This window comes from Papio anubis, chromosome 17, assembly GCF_008728515.1.
Source record: "Papio anubis isolate 15944 chromosome 17, Panubis1.0, whole genome shotgun sequence".
Lineage (NCBI taxonomy): Eukaryota > Metazoa > Chordata > Mammalia > Primates > Cercopithecidae > Papio > Papio anubis.
In genome coordinates, this window is record NC_044992.1 from 1,242,893 (window position 1) to 1,262,463 (window position 19,571).

Here is a 19,571-nt window from a genome sequence, read left to right on the forward strand (position 1 = left end):
AAGCTTGCAGGCCCTGTGGGGATGAACCACGCGGATGATCTCCCCGGTGGGTACCAGCTCCACTTGCAGCGCCATTCCGCCCTGCGGAGAGCCAGCGCCCTGGGCACTGGGGCCTGTGAGCAAAAGCTGCTGCCCACTGGCTGGCTCTGACCGCTCCAGGAGCCAGGAACCTATGGTCTAACGCCGGGATGGCCACTTGGTTCTGCTTCAACTCCAGCCCCAGGGGATGTGGCTGGTCCAGCGCCTCAGGACACAGCTGGAGCCGTCCAGGTCTGATTGGGAGGCCTCTTGGCCCGGATGGTTGGAGCAGGAAGAGGAGGGGCTGGGGATGGAGGAAATGCCTGTTGTCCCAGGTAACCAGAGGAGCCCATGCAGCCACCCATGGGGGACCCTGGGCTCCAGGTCAAAGGGTAGGGCGCCTTTCCCCTTCCCCCGCCACCCCCCAGCAGCTCTATGGCTGGGCCCCTCCTCCTGCCACTCTCTGGTACCAGCTAAAGCACAGGGCCCACTCCCCAAACCAGAAGGCATGCCCTCCCCTAGGCCAAGAGGACCCCTCAGTGCGCACTGCCTTTCCTGCACATCCCCTCAACGGGCCGTCCCCCACAGCAGGTGAGCCCCCACCATGAGTTTGAGTGGCCAGGGCTGCTGGGGGCTGGTCGTGCTGGGCAGAGGGCATTGTCCCACAGGGAGAAGACTCTTGTCTTACCCTCCTCCGAGCCTCAGAGCTTGTGAGGTGAGTTCCTGGGTTCCCTGGGTGTGGCAACCTCTAGCCCTGTTCATCCTTGCATTTCGACAGTACCCCCAGGTGACCCCCCACCCCTGACGTTCCTGCTTTTCTATTTTTACTGCTGCTAAATCACAGCTGACACTTTCCTGGCCTGAGACTGAGCCCTCCGGTCTCCAGCCATTCCTTAGAGGAAGTCAGAACAGGGAAGTGGATAGGGGAACAGACCTTTCCAGAGGGAGAGGCTGGCATAGGAAGGGCCGAGTCCTGTGGGCGTGTGCTGGCACCGACAGCCCCATAGGCAGGGGCCTTCCCCTCGGCACCCTTCTGTCTCCCCACAGCTTCCCCCGCCCCGGAAAGGCTAGCAAGCCTTCCTTCCTTCCTCCGGGAAGCACATCTATCCAGGGCAGGCTCATCCCCAGCGGCCACACAATGGCCCTTATCAGCCGTGGAGCCAGGCGTAGACCCAGTGCACACCAGGTCTCACTTATTTCCTGTTTCCACCCAGTGGGTCGGGGTGGACCCAGAGCGGCCATATCCTGACTGGGGCCCAGAAGACGGAGAGCACCCCCGCTTCCCCTTTCCGCCTCTCAATCACTGCTGGGCTCACCCCTCCCTCACAGGACGCAGGGTGTGTGGGGGCCTCAGTTCACCACGGGGGAGGTGAGCATGTGGGGGGACCCCTGGAGTCAAGCCCCAGGGCTGCATTAATCTGAACGGGGAGGCGGGTCTACGCGATATACTTTTTGCAATGGTTCTCCCACAATAATCTTGAGAATAGGGACATCATCTGTATTTTCAGACTACTGAGACCGCTCTGCGGGTGGGTTCAGACCCCTTTCCTGTTTCTGGTCCTGCAGGAAACCACAGGTGCCTGGAACTTTGAAGAGACTGCACCACTTCTCTGAGCCTTGGCTTTCCTGTCTGCCCAACGAAGGGTGCCAGACAGCAACCCTCCCGATGGCTGTGTGTGTGAGAAGGAACAGGCGGGCAGGTGAGGGCTTTGGAGGTCCCTAGGTATATGTGCTGGGGGCAGGCATAGGTTACCACGGGGGAAAACTCAGCAAGAAGTGTGTGAGAAGTGGGGCAGAAAGAGAAGATGGTGGCATTCTGGACCGGTTAACGCAGGAAGAAGGCTCCACACCCAGGGTATGCGGGGCAGCGGGTCAGGAGGGATGAACGAGAGCTCATTCGACTTAGCAGAGTCCATGAAGCCGCCACTGGCATAGACGGCATGCTCCACCTGGTTAGCGCCCCAGCGGCTCACCATTCTGGAACCTCATCCTAGCCCCAATCCTGGCCACTTCTGCAAATCTCAGACACAGAAGTCTAGTTGGGATCTCCAGGGCCCCTGTTCCTGGAGTCTACAGAGAGTCCCAGGCCCACCACTGTACCCCCCACCCCCCAATCATCAGTCACACACAAGTGTAAAACCACGCTCTAATTACCCCTGCACAATGTAACAGTCACAAAACAGCCAGCCATGGCCTGCTGGAAGCCAGGGGACAGTTCTTCATACACAGGCTTGAGGGGGAGAGTATGCAACACAGAGCAGCTGGAGTGACCCTCAGTCTCAGGACACAGGATGGCAGGACAAGCACTGAGCAGGCTCCCAGAGGTGTCTTCTGGGAAAAGGGCTGCCGAGTGACCACGGCAGGAGGCAAGTGGTGGATGTGGGGACAGACCATGTCCACAAAGCCCCTAGAGAGTGCTCTCTGAAGACCCCCAGGGCCAGATCCTCCAAAATGTCTTGAGCTGGTTCTCCCTTCGGCCTGCCCCCACTTTGAGGTCCTGGGGGGTCCAGAGGGGGGCTGTCATCAATGACTCTTGACAAGGGTGGTGCATATGCACCTAACCTGACAAAGACCACCCTGGAAAACTCTGTGGCCACAGCTCCTTGACCACCTGTCACCCCTTCCTCAGCCGGCAGGGCGGAGGCATGGGACTCAAGCTACCAGCAGAAGCGAACCTAGATCCTTCCCAGTTCTCTCTGTTCAGGCTCTGGAACTTCCTGGGTCAGACTCCACGCCGTGGGTAGGGAGGAAGGTTGTGCTGGCCGAAGGACCCTCATCAGCCTCCTCACAACCATGACATAAGAGCCTGGCCAGAGGGGTCAGAATGCTTTTGCTGAGAGCAGGAATCCAGACCCTCTGTTCATTCCTCCCGGGACAAGCTATGAGATGCCAAGACTCCTGGAAACAGCACTGCTTGCACCAGTCTATGTAGCCTGTACAAATGTGAGCATCTCCCCTCCCAGACAGCCTGAGGCCCAGGACGGCAGGACAAGAATGCAGGCCTGTGCCAAATGGGGCATGTGCCTGGCGGGACTACTTGGGCTAGACTAGAAGAGGGGGTAGGAATCCAGAAATAAGTCGCAGAACTGTCCCCAGGTCTTCACTGTTGATGCACTAGCTGGTTTCACTCACATCTCAGCAACAAAAACCTGTATTTAAGTGGCTAATTCCAGAGATGAGTAGTGGAGAGAGCAAAGGAGTCTGGCTAGAGCTCACTCTGGGAGGCGTATGCGGAGAACACTTGGCTGTCTCTTCAGGGGGTCAGGCTGGGCCCCCAGCACTCCTGGCAGTGGAAAGGCAGAACTGGCTGCCAGCTCTGGCCTCCTCCTGGGATTCACTCCCATCCTGGCTCAGATCTGTGGCTGTGCTTCACCCAGTGGGTCCTCCCTCAAGGAGCCAGGCGGGATCTGCAGGGGTAAAGCAGGTGGTGGAAGTGGAGAGTGGGCCTTCCTCTGCTTTCCATCACCCCATTCCTCTACTGCAGCGGCTCCTCACGTACAGGCTGGCCCCAGGCCTGGGCCTCAGGGAACCGACGATGGGCTCAAGCCCTCCCGCTCCCGCTTCCCTCACCAGCATCGCTTACCTGGAAGGGTCTGCTTATCCCCACCACAGAACGCAGACTGTTGCTGTAGTAACAGAGGAGAAACTCATCTTCAGTTGCAGGGATATTGCTGATGTCGATGTAAACCTGGAGGGGGAGGGGGATGGACAGGACTGGGGTCAGTTCCAGGGCTCTGGGCTCCACCTAGCTCGGAGTGACAAGTTATCCAGCACTCTGTTCCTTCCACGAGACAGGAGTGCTGAGGCAGGCCCGCCTGCTGGTGACGTACCTGGTGCTGGTGACGTACCTGGTTCAGGTTGTCACTGCAGGAGACCTGGCTGTCCCCAACCCAGGCGTACGACACGTAATCATTAATGTCCCGCAGCCCCACCTGTGAGGGGAAGTCAGGCCATCAGTGGTCAGGGAGGACTTGGGACGCTAGGCAAGTCCTAGGAGAATAGTCTCACCGCTGGGCCTGGCTACTATACTGTACGCCTCCCCGCTGCCCTTCCCTGCCAGCCCTTAGCTACAGAAGAACCGCTGGGGTGGACGAGGGTGTTTGTCAGCATCTGCCCAGCTCCCAGGAGCCCTCGGGAAGGACGAACTGGGGGCTGTTGCTGATGGACTCCCTGCCTTGCCACCACATCACCTTGTACAGTCCAATCCAGTCCCACGGGCTGCTGGGGAAGTCCAAGGTTGACGAGTAGCTGACCATCATGTCATTCTCCACGGTCCACAGGTCCTCGGGCATCAGGACAATCAGCGGAGCAGACACCAACGGCTTCAGCTAGACACGGGGGTGGGAGGGGCTGAATCATTCCCTCCTCTGAGGCCAAGTGTTCCTCACTGTGCCCTTCCAACATAGCGGGGAAGGTGGGGCACCCAGAGGGGGTGGGCACAGGACTCCGCTGGGCTGCTCCAGCGGGCTTTGGCTGGCCAGCAGGAAAGAGGGCCATACACCAGTCAGGAGGGTGGCCGGCCCTGTCAGGGAATGGCGGGGGTGGGAATGGCGGAGAGCAGAGGCTCGGCTGAGAGGCTTAAGGAGGTGGCCAGGCAGCTGCTGTCAGGCCTCCTGGGTATCTGACCCAAAGCCCCACATGGGGGCTGCTCTGGTGAGAACAGCTGTGAATGTGCAAGAACACAACAGAGAAACCAGTGTGGGCCGGGCATGGTGGCTCACGCCCATAATCCCAACAGTTTGGGAGGATCACTTGAGCCCAGGAGTTCGAGACCAGCCTGGGCAACATGGTGAAACCCTGCGTCTACAAACAATACAAAATGTAGCCAGGCGTGGTGGCACCTGCAGTCCCGCTACCAGGGAGGCTGAGGTGGAAGGATCGATCACTTGAGCCCAGGAGGTGGAGGCTGCAGTGAGCTGTGATGCCACCACTGTATTCCAGCCTGGATGGCAGAACGAGAGACACGCACGCACACACACACGCACACACATGCACGCCGGTAAACCTGTATGAACATGTGAAGGCTGACAGGCAGCAGCCTGAAGGAGGCCAACACCTTGGTCGTTTAGACAGCAAGATACAAGGACGCAGGGGTGGAGGGAGCTCCCATTGCAACTTGATCCAGGTAGGTTTAGGACAAATAAAAGAAGTCCTACTTCTCACATTGGGTAATAAGCCTAATGGAACTCATTAGCCCCAAGGGAGAATACCCAAAGGAAATGGAAACCTTTTCACAAAGGGTTTGAACACGTTTTTGACAGAGCCATCAACGGCTCCTAAGAGGAGCTGGGATATCTGACCTGGCAGGAAAGGCAATCATGGCCTCCACAGGTCTCCCCTGGGGGACTGGCTGACATTCGAATCCAGGGATGGAGGGCTTGGGGATGTGGCCAGCATAGCTACTCCTCTGGCAAGTATCAGGCAGCCTGGAAGTTCACCTCCAAGTCGAAAGTGCCGGTGACAGGCTTATGGTCGCTGATGCTGTACACCATGTGGCTGCTGTAGCTCCTCAGAGACAGGGAGAAGTCTGGGGCCGGCAGTCTGGGAGTGTCGGGGCCAGCCTGGGGCTGCCGCTTCAGCCTCCACAGGATGCGATCGGTCCACGCAGGCTTGCGTTTTTTCTCACTGCGGGGGCAGGAGGCATAAAGAGGAGGAATGGGGAGAGAAGAAAGGTTGGCATAAGAGCAGAAAGGAGCCCACGAGAGCTTGCTGGAGCCCCTAACTCCAGCACCCACTGGCAGCCACAGACCCCAGGCCAGAGCCGGAGGGAGCATGGCAGCAGACAGGAAGGTGCCCAACAGAATCCAAGGTATGCCGGCCCTTGTCAGACTTAGCCAGGACCCTCTGTATGTTCAGCTCATGTTTTTAGGGTCAGATTGTGACTCAGAAACACTTCATTTCATTTGCTCTTTTTTGAGCAAATGCAGCAGTGGATCAAAGCAGCTGACGTCTGGGGTTCTGAGACTGGACAGACCTGAGCTTGAATCTGACTGCCCTGCATACTAGAAGGATACCTCAGGAAAGGGAAGGGAAGCACGTAGGAAATGCTTACCAGACGATGCCTGTGATCTGGACTGTTACCATACCTTTTCTTTTTTTTTTTTTTTTTAAAGAGACAAGGTCTTGCTGTGTCATCCAGGCTGGAGTGCAGTGGTGCTGTCCCAGCTTACTGTAGCCTCAAACTACTGGGCTCAAGCAATACACCTCACCCTCCTGAGTGGCTGGGACTCTAGGTGCGTGGCACCATGCCTAGCGAATTTTTAAACAGTTTTTTGTAAACACAGTATGTTTCCCAGGCTAGTTTTGAACTGCTGGCCTCAAATGATCTTCCCATCTCAGCCTCCCAAAACGTTGGGATTAGAAGGCATGGGCCACTGTGCCTGGGTATATGCTCTCTTTACAAGTAGAGACACAGACTGAGCTCAGAAGGGAAGCACCTTTCCCAAAGTCACAAGCTACTAACTGGTGGAGTCAGGATACAGGGCCAGCCAGCACGACTACAGAGCATGTGCTGTTTTTTTGTTTTTTTTTTTTTTTTTGAGACGGAGTCTCGCTCTGTCTCCCAGGCTGGAGTGCAGTGGCCGGATCTCAGCTCACTGCAAGCTCCGCCTCCCGGGTTTACACCATTCTCCTGCCTCAGCCTCCCGAGTAGCTGGGACTACAGGTGCCCGCCACCTCGCCCGGCTGGTTTTTTGTATTTTTTAGTAGAGACGGGGTTTCACCGTGTTAGCCAGGATGTTCTCGATCTCCTGACCTCGTGATCTGCCCGTCTCGGCCTCCCAAAGTGCTGGGATTACAGGCTTGAGCCACCGCGCCCGGCCGAGCATGTGCTCTTAACCACCAAACTAACCTCTCTCAGGCCTCAGCTTCCTCGTCTGCCAGTGGAGGGAGTAACAGTAGTTACCGCGAAGGGTTGCTGAGATGACTAAATGAGATTAAGTACATAAAATGTTTAGCACACTGGTTGGTGCAAAATGAGCTCCCCATGCACACTGGCCTTTATGATTTCCTCTTAAGAGTCGACTGAGGCCGGGTGTGGTGGCTCACGCCTGTAATCCCAGCACTTTGGGAGGCTAAGGCAGGCGGATCATGAGGTCAGGAGATTGAGACCATCCTGGCCAACATGGTGAAACCCCATCTCTACTAAAAGTACAAACATTAGCCAGGCATGGTGGCGGGTGCCTGTAATCCCAGCTACTTGGGAGGCTGAGGCAGGAGAATTGCTTGAACCTGGGAGGTGGAGGTTGCAGTGAGCCGAGATCGCAGCACTGCACTCCAGCCTGGGCAACAGAGTGAGACTCTGTCTCCAAATAAAAGAAAAGTTGACTGAGAGACCTCCCACCGGGGTTTGGAAGAGGTCATACAGCTCTGGAGACAAAATGCATTCCTCCTCTAGGTAACTGAAGTTGACCAAAGAAAAGTCTCTGACCCGTAATCCAGCCTTCCCAAGCGACTACTGGGGCAGTTTCAGCTTGGCCCGGTAGCCCTGAGTTCTGGAGGTGGGCTGCGTGTGTGGTAGGGGGAGCAGGACAGCTGCTGTTTCTGGGTTCCTCCCCCTTGGTGGACAATCCCCTTTCTTGAATGAGCCCAGAGTAAAACAGCCTGATTGGGTCAATCAATCAATCTGTAGACAGGGTCTCACATGTCACCTCATCTACTGATCTATCCACAGGGCCTCACTGTGTTGCCCAGGCTGAGTGCGGGGGCACAATCCTAACTCACTGCAGCTTCACACGCCTGGGCTTCAAGCAACCCTCCCAGCTCCGCCTCCTGACCAGCTGGGACCACAGGCGTGTGCCAGGGCACCTGGCTATTTTAGAACCTTTAAGGTGTCTTCACTGCCTCCAGAATAAAGTTTAAGTCCCCAAGTGGGGCTTTCAAGGGGCTCAGGAGTCTGACCACCCCCGTCCTTCATCTCACATCACTTCCCCAGACCCACTCCACCTTGCTGACTCTCTCACGCCTCTGGACCTTTGCTTTTGTGGTACTTGCTGCCTGGAACACCGTTCTTCACCAGGGAGAGGCCTCTGCCAAAGCCATCCCGGACCTCATCTTTTTGTTTTTGAAGCATTTTATACCAGTATTATACGATTACACTATATTGCAATTTTCTGTTTCCCACTCAGCACGTCACTTAGTGTGTGAGCCCTGAAGGCAAGGACTTGGCTGTTGGAGTGTCCTGTGTATCCTCAGCATTCACACAGATCCTGGCACACAGGTACTCAATAACCAGGTACACTTACTAAAAACCCAAGCTCAAGCTCGTCCCTCAAAAATGCCCATCTAATCTTAATGTTTACAGCTCCATATACTCGCAATCAGTTGGAAACACTACTGTTGTCTCCTCTTTTATTCAACTACAATTTTTTTTTTTTTTTTTTGAGACGGAGTCTCACTCTGTCACCCAGACTGGAGTGCAGTGGCGCAATCTCGGCTCACTGCAACCTCTGCCTCCCGGATTCAAGTGATTCTCCTGTCTCAGCCTCCCAAGTATCTGGGATTACAGGCATGCACCACCACGCCCGGCTAATTTTTGTATTTTTAGTAAACTGGGTTTCACCATGCTGGCCAGGCTGGTATTGAACTCCTGACCTCATGATCCGCCCACCTTGGCCTCCCAAAGTGCTGGGATGACAGGCATGCGCCACTGTGCCCGGCCATGCGCAACTATGGCATTTCACCATGTTGGTCAGGCTGGTCTCCGACTCTGGTCTTCAGGTGATCCATCCGCCATGGCCTCCCAAAGTGTGGGGATGACAGGCGTAGGCCACCGCGCTCGGCCTATTCAACTGCTATTTTATATAAATGTTCCCAATGTACTGCTGTCCCTTCAACAGTAAGAGTTAAGTACTCTAGCAACTGAGGAGACTGGCGGCGTGGTGAGCTCAGCCTTTAGAATCAGGGACCAGTTGGGGGAAGATTCCGTCCTGTTAATTAAGAGCTGTATGCCCCTGGGCAAGTGACTTCATTTCTTTAAGCCTCAGTTTCTTCAACTGTTAAGATGGGGTGATAACAGTACTTACTTCAAAGAGCAACAACGAAATTAAAGGGCGTCAAGGGAGTGGTCGAGAAGCGGGAACTCTGACTAACCCTGGTCTGCTTGTTGGATCCTTGGGTCGTTTCCAACCTTTCACTCTTCTAAGGAGTGTTCAGAGGGCACTGGAATGTGGTATTCCCATCCCAGAGACTACAGACACTGCGTCCCTCAATCTGCCTCGGACACCAGATGCCTAGCAATGCTTCCAACTTGGTAATGGGGCTGGGTGTGGTGGCTCATGCCTGTAATCCTAGCACTTTGGGAGGCTGAGACGGGCGGATCACAAGGTCAGGAGTTCAAGACCAGCCTGGCCAACATGGTGAAACCCCATCTCTACTAAACACACACACACACACTAGCTGGGTGTGGTGGCGGGCGCCTGTAACACCAGCTACACGGGAGGCTGAGGCAGGAGAATCGCTTGAACCTGGGAAGCGGTTTCAGTGAGCCGAGATTGCACTGTTGCATTCTAGCCTGGGCAACAGAGCAAGGCTCTGTCTCAAAAAAACAAAACAAAACAAAACAAAAATTGGCCGGGCACAGTGGCTCACACCTGTAGTCCCAGCACTTTGGGAGGCTGAGGCGGGTGGATCACAAGATCACGAGTTCGAGACCAGCCTGGACAACATGGCGAAACCCCCATCTCTACTGAAAATACAAAAAAAAATTAGCTGGGCGTGGCGGCGTAACTCCAGCTACTCAGGAGGCGGAGACATGAGAATTCCTTGAACCTGGGAAGCGGAGGTTTCAGTGAGCCAAGATCGCACTGTTGAATTTCAGCCTGGGAAACAGGGCAAGACTCCCTCTCAAAAACAAAGGGCCGGGCATGGTGGCTGACTCCTGTAATCCCAGCACTTTGGGAGGCCGAGGCGGGCGGATCACGTCCGGAGATTGAAACCATCCTGGCTAGCACGGTGAAACCCCATCTCTACTAAAATACAAAAATTAGCTGGGCGTGGTAGCGGGCGCCTATAGTCCCAGATACTCAGGAGGCTGAGGCAGGAGGCAGGCAGGCAGGAGGCGGTGCTTACCGGTGAGGCACATCTCACCACTGCACTCCCAGCCTGGGGCAGGCAGTCTCCGTCTCAAACAACAAAAAACTGGAGGTAATGAACCCTGCGAATGCACATTCTTTTTTTTTTTTGAGGCCCAGGGTCGCAGCTCTCACCAGCCAAAGCCCAGGCTGAAGTACGTGGCGATCTCAGCTCATTTGCAAGCTCCGCCCAGTTTAAGCCATTCTCTACTCCCGGCCCCTCCAGCTGCTGGGACTACGAAGTGCCACGCCACCTGCATCCCGGCTGGAGTTTTGTATTTTTCGGTAGAGACGGGGTTTCACCGTGTTCGCCAGGATGGTCTTGATCTCCTGACCTCGTGATCCACCCGTCTCGGCCTCCCAAAGTGCTGGGATTACAGGCTTGAGCCACCGCGCCCGGCGGACATTCTTTCAAAGCATTCTCCCTCCCTTACTTCCCTATGATGGTTGGGTGCCCACATTTGCTGTCATGTAAGGATCCTCCCCAAGTCCTGACCACAGCCTGTCTTTCCTTCCTCCTCACGACTCTCAGCTCGCCCCCACCCTCCTTTTTTCCTTTTCCTTGCCATGGCCAGGCTGATCACTGGGCACCTGTATTGTTCATTTTTTTTTTTTTTGGGATGGAGTCTGGCTGTGTTGCCCAGGCTGGAGTGCAGTGGCGCGATCTCAGCTCATGGCAAGCTCCGCCTCCCGGGTTCACGCCATTCTCCTGCCTCAGCTTCCTGGGTAGCTGGGACTACAGGTGCCCGCCACCATGCCCGGCTAATTTTTTGTATTTTTAGTAGAGACGGGGTTTCACCGTGTTAGCCACGATGGTCTTGATCTCCTGACTTCGTGATCCGCCCATCTCAGCCTCCCAAAGTGCTGGGATTACAGGCGTGAGCCACCGCGCCGGCCTGTTCATTCTTTTAACCAAGATTTACTTAGCACTTCTTATATGCCCCACACCTGCGGATATGAGAAATAGGATGGACGAGGTTCTCGAGGAGCCTGTTTAGCAAAATCCAAGAAACAAAGTGAGCGTGTACAAATTAACCAACCAAGTTCCCTCTACCCCACCTTGTTTTTCCTTAGAGACAGGGTCTTGCTGTCATGCAGGCTGGAATGCAGTGGTGTCCTCATAGCTCACTGCAGCCTCCTTGAACCTAGACTCAAATGATCCTCCTGCCTCAAGCCTTCCGAGGAGCTGGGACTTCAGGGGTGCACACCATGCCCAGCTATTTTTTTTTAAGACAGGGTCTCACTGTTGCCCAGGCTGGAGTGCAGTGATGTGATCGCAGCCCACTACAGCTTCAACCTCCTGGACTCAAGCAAGGCTCCCACCTCAGTCTCCCGAGTAGCTGGGACTACGGGTATGTGCCACCATGCCCAGCTAACTTTTGCATTTTTTGTAGAGATGCGGTTTCGCCATGTTGCCCAGGCTGAACCTGAACTCCTGGGCTCAAGTGATCGTCCTGTCTCTGCCTCCCAAAGTGCTGGGTTTAGAGGTGTGACCCATCATGCCTGGCCTCTTTTTTTTTTTTTTGAGATCGAGTCTCGCTCTGTCGCCCAGGCTGGAGTGCAGTGGCGCGATCTCGGCTCACTGCAAGCTCCGCCTCCCGGGTTCACGCCATTCTCCTACCTCAGCCTCCCGAGTAGCTGGGACTACAGGCGCCCGACACCACGACCGGCTAATTTTTTGTATTTTTAGTAGAGATGGGGTATCACCAGCTATTCAGGAGGCTGAGGCAGGACAATCACTTGAACCTGAGAGGCAGAGGTTGCACGGAGCCAAGATCATGCCGTTACACTCCAGCCTGGGAAACAAGAGGGAAACTCTGTCTTGAAAAAAATAAAACCGTTTATCTGGGCTCATAGTGGCAACTGTAAGAAAACTCCAGTGTAATCCGGGACTTTAGCAGGATTCCCGCCCTGCCCTCAGCCCTTTCGCCCTCCCCTATAAGGGAGCTAGCCTCTCATTACATCTTGGCTTGGGAACACTGTAGTCGCTGGCCCAGCACACTCATGCTCGGTCACTTCATCAGACCGGCCCCTGCAGGTGCCTCTGGTCAGTGTGCTGACTGACTGGAAAGCCTGCCCTCTGCTTTCTGCCAAACTCTGTGCTTCCTTCAAGATACTCTCCTGACAGGAAGTCTGACAGGCCTCTCCTAGCGTTAGCTGTCCACCTCCTTAACATTCGCTCCAACCTTCTGCACGCAGTTCTGGAAACCTTCTACTGACTAACTCCCGGACTTGGTAACATATGCCAGGCACTGTGCTACTCCCAGGGATGGTCCTAAATCAGATCATCTCTGCTCTCTGGGCCATCACAGTACAGTAAGAAAGGTACACTGTTGCTTAAAAGGTACAGTGTTGCTTAAAAGCAACACTGAGCGCATGGCGTGCGCAAGGCTGGGAGCGGCACAGGGCAGGAGAGGAACGCTCAGTGAGATGGGGAGGGGCCGGGAAGGCGTCCTAGGAAAAGTGATGTCTCAACTGGGTTTTCAAGGATAAAATAACAGTTTCATTAGATAGGAAATGTCTCTGCCCCAGGTGGGCTCAGGCCCTGCTCCCTGCAGGAACTCCCAGCTGCCTCTGGACCCTGGCCCCAGCCAGGAGTATTTCAGTTACCATGTCCCCTGTTCTTGCCCGGACATTCTTGCATTTCCTGGGCTCCAGCCAAAGGGAAGTACTGAAGGCTCATGAGTCGACAGTCACAGATATGAGTTCCAATCCTCATGCAGTGGTGAAGTCTATTGCTCCTTACTTATATATTCTTTGAGACTCAGTTGCCTTCTGTGTAAACAGTCAATAGTGACACTGTCTACCTAAAGAGGACATGGTAAGAACTGACACAGGCAAAGCCTGGGTGCACGCCTGCCTGCCAATCATGGTGAGCTGTTATTTGGAAATAGGTGTGTGCCTCCTCCTTAGCAGGAGTCTGCCTTCCTCACCGTGCCATCCTTTTTGCTGTTGCTGGCAAGGATGACCATGAATCCTGACGCACAATGGGCTTCAGGAAAGCACTGTGGGCTATAGATTCAGAGATCAGTCTGAGCCCCAGCTCTGCCACTCACTGGGTGAGCTACCTGGGGAAGTCTTTGAACTTCTCCAAAGCTCACTACCCTTTTAGACCCTGTCAACTCCAGCCCAGACCCAGCTTTTGCAACAAACTTCAGTCTCCTGGAGACCTCTCTGGCACAGGGCTGGGAGAAGGGGCCACCTGGCCGTAGGGTCTGCCAGCACCTCTCTTCCTGCTGGCAAGTGTTTAAAGAGGAATTATTTTATTTTTTATTTATTTATTTTTGAGACAGGGTTGCCCAGCTGGAGTGCAGTGGGTCAATCTCAGCTCACTGCAGCCTTTAACTCCTGGGCTCAAGTGATCCTCCTGCCTCAGCTTTCCTGAGTAGTTGGGACTACAGGCACATCCCACTCAGCTGATTTTTAAATTTTTGTAGAGATAGGGTCTAACCATGTTGCCCAGGTGGGTCTTGAACTCCTGGCTTCAAGCAACCTCTCCCCACCCAAGGCCCCAGCCTGTCCTTACAGCTCCCACCAGGACTCTCATTTCTAACGGATGGCTGCAGAGACTGGCAGTCTCCCTGCAGCTGTCGGTCTGGGCCGGCCAGCCTGTCGCAGCCTGGCCTCTTACCTCCTTTCCTGCCTGCTCTGTTGCCCAGGGCGGGTCCTGTCCCCAGCGTCCGCTGCCTCCTCTTCTCTGGACGGCCCTGCTCACAACCCTACCCTGTCTTGCTCCACACTGCTCAGTCAGCTCGCTCTTTCCCCCTTTCCTTGGCAAGGATATTTTGGCTTTGCTGTACCACTTCCAGAACCAAGCTTGAGTTCTACCTCTTGTCCTGCACTGCCTAAATCCCAAAGGCCTGGGCTGCCCTGCTGGCACCTCCCGCCTCCCTCACAGACACACTCCCGCTCGGAGGAATGAACGAGCCGCTCCCGCTGGGACAAAGACCCTCATGACATGTAAGAGGCTCTTCCTTTCTTCAAAGAGATGAGGGTCCCTGCCCCAAATTGGGTCAGGGACATGTTGCCAGAAGTTCTTTCTCAGGTTTTGATGGTTACTTGGCCCCTTCTCAGCTTCTTAGAAAGGTTTTTAGTAAATCTATGATGGGAAGACATGAATCTATTTATTTTATAATTATTTTTTTGAGACAGAGTCTCGCCTGTCACCCAGACTGGAGTGTAGTGGTGAGATCTCGGCTCACTGCAACCTCCGCCTCCTGGGTTCAAGCGATTCTCCTGCCTCAGCCTCTTGAGTAGCTGGGATTACAGGTGCACGCTACTATATCTGGCTAATTTTTGAAGTTTTAGTAGAGATGGGGTTTCACCATGTTGGTCAGGCTGGTCTGGAACTCCTGACCTTAAGTGATCCACCTGCCTTGGCCTCCCAAAGTGCTGGGATTACAGACGTGAGCTACCACGCCCAGCCGGCATGAATCTAAAAGTCACAATAGCAGTTCTCTCCCATGGTTACTCGGTGCCGGCCTTCTTCAATCCTCAGCCTCATGAGGTGTGTGCTGTGTCATCCACACTTTATAGATGACAAAACGAGGCCTAACACTTTGTCTAAAGTCAGACAGAGCTGTGCTTCTAACCACCAGACTCATGATCTCACTGATCCTGATGAAATTCTCTACCCACTACTTCACCTTCTCACACAGAACCTGACCCACCCACAGGCTGGGGCAGGGGTCCTTAATACCAGTAACTGGTTGGCCCAAGCTTTCTGCCCTGTTTGGGGACCAGAAGGTCTGGGGTTTCCAGAAGCTGATGTGCAGTCCCTCCTAGGTCAGGAGGCAGCTGCTCCACCCTCTCCTCTAGTTCTATCTGTAACACCCCCACCCCCCACACACCTCTCCTGTCTTTGCTGGCACTGGCGTTCCCTCCCACTCTCGCTGAGATCTGGGACGGCTCCCCCAGTCAGTGCCTCATGAAGTGGACAGGAGGCGCCACTCTGGAGAGGAGATGGCTACACTGCTTCCCGGCCCCTAACACTTCTATTCTGAGACAGTGCCCATGCCAGCAGGGCCAATGTAACCTGACTTCTTAGGCCTTCTGGCCCCCCTTCCTCCTCACCTGGTATCATAGTCGTTGGAGTTCCTATCAAACTTGTAGGTGGGTGGGAAGAGCAGGCGGCCCTCCTGGAACTCCCGGAGCAGCGGGTCATGTTTCTTGGCAATGCTGAGCTGCGGACAAAGTCACAGTCCCCGTCTCCCTCTAGACTCGACCCAATGGCCCAGCACCACACTCCATTCAAGGCATCAGCACATGCCGTCACAAACGGGGCAAGAGTCAAGCAATGCCACTCCACTGCCTCACTGCCCCAGTGACTGCTCACAGCCCACCCCCACCAGAAAGCAGGTGAATCCTTGCAGAAACATTACCAAGGCCTAGGGGAGGCAGCTGTCTGCCGTTTCCCAGTCCTTACACTGCAGGGACCCGACTTGGAATTCCATCTCTAGTGGAGGTCACTAGCAGACATGTGTCAGAGGGGAAGCTGGCGGAGCCAGGGTCCTCCAAAGGGTCATCGCACCCTCCAGGAGGGAAACGAGGCTGGGGACGGGAAAGACAGACGACAGGGACGCGATGGGCTGATGCGTGGTGGCGCCTGGTGCAAAGCCCTTCTGGTGCCCTATTCTTCTTTTCTAAATAATTCATTTCATGCTCTGCATCTGGCTCCCTATTCTAAAGCACACCCACGGGCTGTTACCCTGGCTCTTCCACGTGAAGATCAGGCACCGGCAGGCGTGGCTGCCTCACCCCTGGACGCGAAGCCCTGCTAGACAGCCTCCCCCACCAGACCTGGGCAAAGGAAAACAGCGGCGAGGGCATCTAGCAACAGTCCGCACAGCTCACATGGCTCCCACCGTGGGCCCAGATCACCCCCTGGGGCCCTCCCCTCACTTGATACCTGGTCCTTCTCCCACAGGCCACTGTAGCACCGATTTTTAATGGATTCCCGAACAAAGTGCAACCCAAAGTCCTCGATCCGAAAGTTCATGTCTCCAAACCAGATAATGAGGCTTCAGAAAAAAAGGAGGGCAGCCTGAGGATTTGTGATAAAGTCAGGGAAAGGAGATCACCAGGTGGCTCAGCCTGCTCAACCCAAGGGCTGCGGGGGCACAGAAAGCCCGAGGGGCAGGTGAGGCACCAGGGCACACGTGGGTCCTCTGGAACTGTTCTCATGGCTCCTAAACCACCATTCAAACCAAAGAGACCCACCAAAGAGCCTGCTCTAGCAAACACAGAGCAGGCTGTGGCCCTTGCTTCCTCTCCTCAACTGGTCACAAGGAAAGGCTGAGAAGCCCTCCTGGTGACCTCAGGAACCTCAAGGGCTTTGACCTGTTCCCAAGTGTTCAGGGTTTCTAGGCAGGACAGAGGGGCTGGAGGAAGGCGACCCCAGGCAGGCAAAGCGAGGGGAGACAGCAGATGGGCACCAGGGAAGGGGCAGGGAGAGGGTGGGAGCCAGAACACGGACTGACACTGGCTGGGGAACCGTGACGGGGCAGAGGACGCTGGCTTGGGTTAGCGTGGGGCAGAGGGCGGGGAACAGTCTGCGGAGCCAGGCTCACTCGTGATCCAGGATGTTGGGGATGTCTCGCCCCTCACAATTCTGCATCTCCAGGATCCGGTCAAAGTGCTCCAGCCGCTGGTAATTGTTGGAAATGTGGGGAGGCAGGTGGCAGTTGATGATGCTGACATAGTAGCCATAAAGCTTCAGGCAGATGTTGACCCCACCTTTGTTCCCCTGGTGGAGCAGGTCAACAGAAGAGTGGGAAGCTGCTCTGGGTTGGACCACCCCTCTTCCCACATCCTAGACCTGAGGGGAGACAGTCTCACTTCCCCCAGGGTCTCCCATGGACAGCAACTAAGCTTCCCAGGGTGACCTCTCCATGCACAGAGCCCAGCTCGCCGCACCTGGCCTCAGGGATAGCAAGCCCACTCTGAGGCAAAAGAACAAACATGCACTGGGCTGGACAGAGAACCAAGATTCCTTCACTTCCTTTTTCTTTTGCCCAGCACCACAGTTCCCAGCCCTTCCCAGCTCACCATTCGGACAACAGCTCGTCCTTACCCAGTACCCAAACACCCTTCCCAGCTCACCACTCGGACAACAGCTCGTCCTTACCCAGTACCCAAACAGGCCAGTGGGGGTGGATTTAGTCGACAGAATCTGGATATAGGGCAAATGCTGATACTTGGCAAAGACCAGTAAGAGAATCCCCTGCATACGGACATGGGAGACCTGCAGCAGAGAGAGGGTAAAGGTCGCTCATTAAACCACAGAGGCCAAGTGCATCCCTTCCAAGCCCCATGCTAGGGACACGAGAGAGCCCTCAGCTACATGCAGTGTCCTGCCCCAGGGTCTACGATATCCCAGTTTGAATCTCAGAGTTTCAAGCCTTTCATTCTTCTCCTCAGCTGCCAAATGATACATGCTGGGGGCTGAGGTTTTAGATTCTGCTCCTAGGCCTGGGGGTGGTGGGGAGAGAAGATAAGGCTGCCAGGGCACCCTGCCATGAGGAGAGCACCAACTCTTCAGTCGCTGCCCCATGGATGCCTAGTCCCCTCTCAGAGATGCTATCCTGAGATCCTCTGGGTACCCTTAGGCTGCAACCCTGGGTTGCCAGGGCCTCAAAGAGGAAAGAGGACAGCAGCTAAGGATACTGGCTTTGAAGTTAGATCTGGGTTCAAACCACGGCTCTGATTCTTAGTATTTGACATTGAGGAAGTTTCTCAGTGTATTTTCTCATTGATAAAGCAGGAATCTATCTCATAGACGCTGTGGGGATTATCTGAAAGTTATTATTTTTTGGTTTAAGCATTCTTTTTTTTAAATTTTTTAATTTTTTATTTTTTATTCTTTATTTATTTTTTTTATTTTTTATTTTTTATTTTGAGGCGGGTCACCGTTCTGCCTTGAGCTGGAGTCAGTGGCAGGATCTCTCAGCTCACTGCAGCTCCGCCTCCCGGGTTCCATGTTCTCCTGCCTCAGCCTCCCGAGTAGCTGGGACTACAGAGCCGCCATCGCCCGGCTAGTTTTTGTATTTTTAGTAGAGACGGGGTTTCACCGTGTTAGCCAGGATAGTCTCGATCTCCTGACGCTGTAGTCCGCCCGTCTCGGCCTCCCAAAGTGCTGGGATTACAGGCTTGAGCCACTAAGCCCGGCCAATTTTTATTTTTTGAGATGGAGTCTCACTCTGTCACCCAGGCTGGAGTGCAGTGGCACGATCTGTTCTCACTGCAAGCTCCATGCCTCCCGGGTTCGCCATTCTCCTGCCTCAGCCTCCCGGTAGCTGGGACTACAGAGGCGCCACTGCGCCCGGCTAGTTTTGTATTTTTTTAATAGAGATGGGGTTTCACCATGTTAGCAGGATGGTCTCGATCTCCTGACCTCGTGATCCATACCTCAGCCTCCCAAATTGCTAGGATCATAGGCGTGAGCCACTTTCGCCAGGCAAGCATTCTTAAAAGTAAAGGAAGGAACATGAGAGGTTTCCAGGGTGCTGGAAATGCTCTTCTTTATCCCCTTCCTCCCTCCCTCAGGAATGTTCTTTGTCCACCGTCTGCCCCCATTTTCTCCCTCTTAGAGACATGATTTTGCTGTCTACCAGGCTGGAGTGCAGTGGTGCAGTAATCGCGACTTCATGCAGCCTTGACATCCGGCTCAGGCAATCTTCCCACCTCAGCCTCCTGAGGGCTGGGACCCTGAGTCTTCCACCATGCCCAGCTATTTTTGTTTGTTTTGTAGAGACAGGGTCTTGCCATGTTGCCCAGGGTGGTCTTGAACTCCTGGGTTCCAAGCAATCTGCCTGCCTCTGTAATCAAAGTGTTGGGATTACAGGCATTGAGCCACAGCGTCCGGTCTGCTCTTTATCTATATGTGGCTGATGGTAACATGGGTATGTGCAAAAATCCATCAAAGTGTACACTGAATTTCATGCTTTTCTGTGTGTACATTGTTAAAGCTCCAGTGAAAAGAAAATAAAGAAAATGTTTTCCCCCAAACCCCTTAACTATATACTGGAGTGCCACTGGGTGCCACATGAGGCAATACCCAGGTAATGCCAGTGGAGTGAGGACCTGGGCTCACAGGCTGGGGAGCAGAAGGACAGCAGCTCAAGATGCCCACAGGCTGGGGGCAAATGGGACAGCAGCTCAAGATGCCCACAGGCTGGGAGCAGAAGAAACAGCAGCTCAAAGATGCCCTGGGCTGGGGAGCAGAAGCGGACAACAACTCAAGATGCCTGAGCTGGGGAGAAAGAAGCGGACAGCAGCTCAAGATGCCCACAGGCTGGGGAGAAGAGCGGACAGCAGCTCAAGATGCCCACAGGCTGGGGAGAAGAGCGGACAGCAGCTCAAGATGCCCACAGGCTGGGGAGAAGAGCGGACAGCAGCTCAAGATACCCACAGGCTGGGGAGAAGAGCGAACAGCAGCTCAAGTGCCTCCTCTCACATTTACTCCTATCAACCCTGGAGGAATCA

The 19,571-nt window shown here is 54.7% G+C and overlaps 2 protein-coding genes and 1 long non-coding RNA gene across 10 annotated transcripts in view; 1 reads left to right on the forward strand and 2 right to left on the reverse strand.

Moving 5' to 3' along the window:
- MYO1C (myosin IC) overlaps positions 1–886 on the reverse strand; it is a 30,355-nt gene extending 29,469 nt beyond the window's left edge. The window contains exons 1-2 of the mRNA XM_021928506.2: positions 707–886; positions 1–322 (exon numbers count right to left, since the gene is read on the reverse strand). Of these exons, the coding sequence (XP_021784198.2) occupies positions 1–75 (75 nt within the window). The 5' untranslated portion in view covers positions 76–322; positions 707–886. The remainder of the gene's footprint in view (positions 323–706) is intronic.
- Positions 154–3,099, forward strand: LOC110741567. Its single transcript, XR_004179305.1, has 4 exons — positions 154–270; positions 541–609; positions 1,233–1,387; positions 1,585–3,099. It is a non-coding gene; the product is annotated as an uncharacterized LOC110741567 (long non-coding RNA).
- INPP5K (inositol polyphosphate-5-phosphatase K) overlaps positions 2,151–19,571 on the reverse strand; it is a 23,473-nt gene continuing 6,052 nt past the window's right edge. For 6 of the 8 annotated variants that reach the window (XM_021928508.2, XM_021928513.2, XM_021928512.2 and 3 more), the window contains 9 exons: positions 17,215–17,331; positions 16,658–16,833; positions 15,997–16,108; positions 15,162–15,271; positions 5,457–5,643; positions 4,209–4,346; positions 3,849–3,950; positions 3,602–3,706; positions 2,151–3,425 (listed from right to left, as the gene is read on the reverse strand). In XM_021928508.2, coding sequence (XP_021784200.1) covers positions 3,369–3,425; positions 3,602–3,706; positions 3,849–3,950; positions 4,209–4,346; positions 5,457–5,643; positions 15,162–15,271; positions 15,997–16,108; positions 16,658–16,833; positions 17,215–17,331 — 1,104 coding nt within the window. In that variant the 3' untranslated portion in view covers positions 2,151–3,368. The remainder of the gene's footprint in view (positions 3,426–3,601; positions 3,707–3,848; positions 3,951–4,208; positions 4,347–5,456; positions 5,644–15,161; positions 15,272–15,996; positions 16,109–16,657; positions 16,834–17,214; positions 17,332–19,571) is intronic. The other 2 variants (XM_003912052.4, XM_009189305.2) reach the window with 1 other exon arrangement.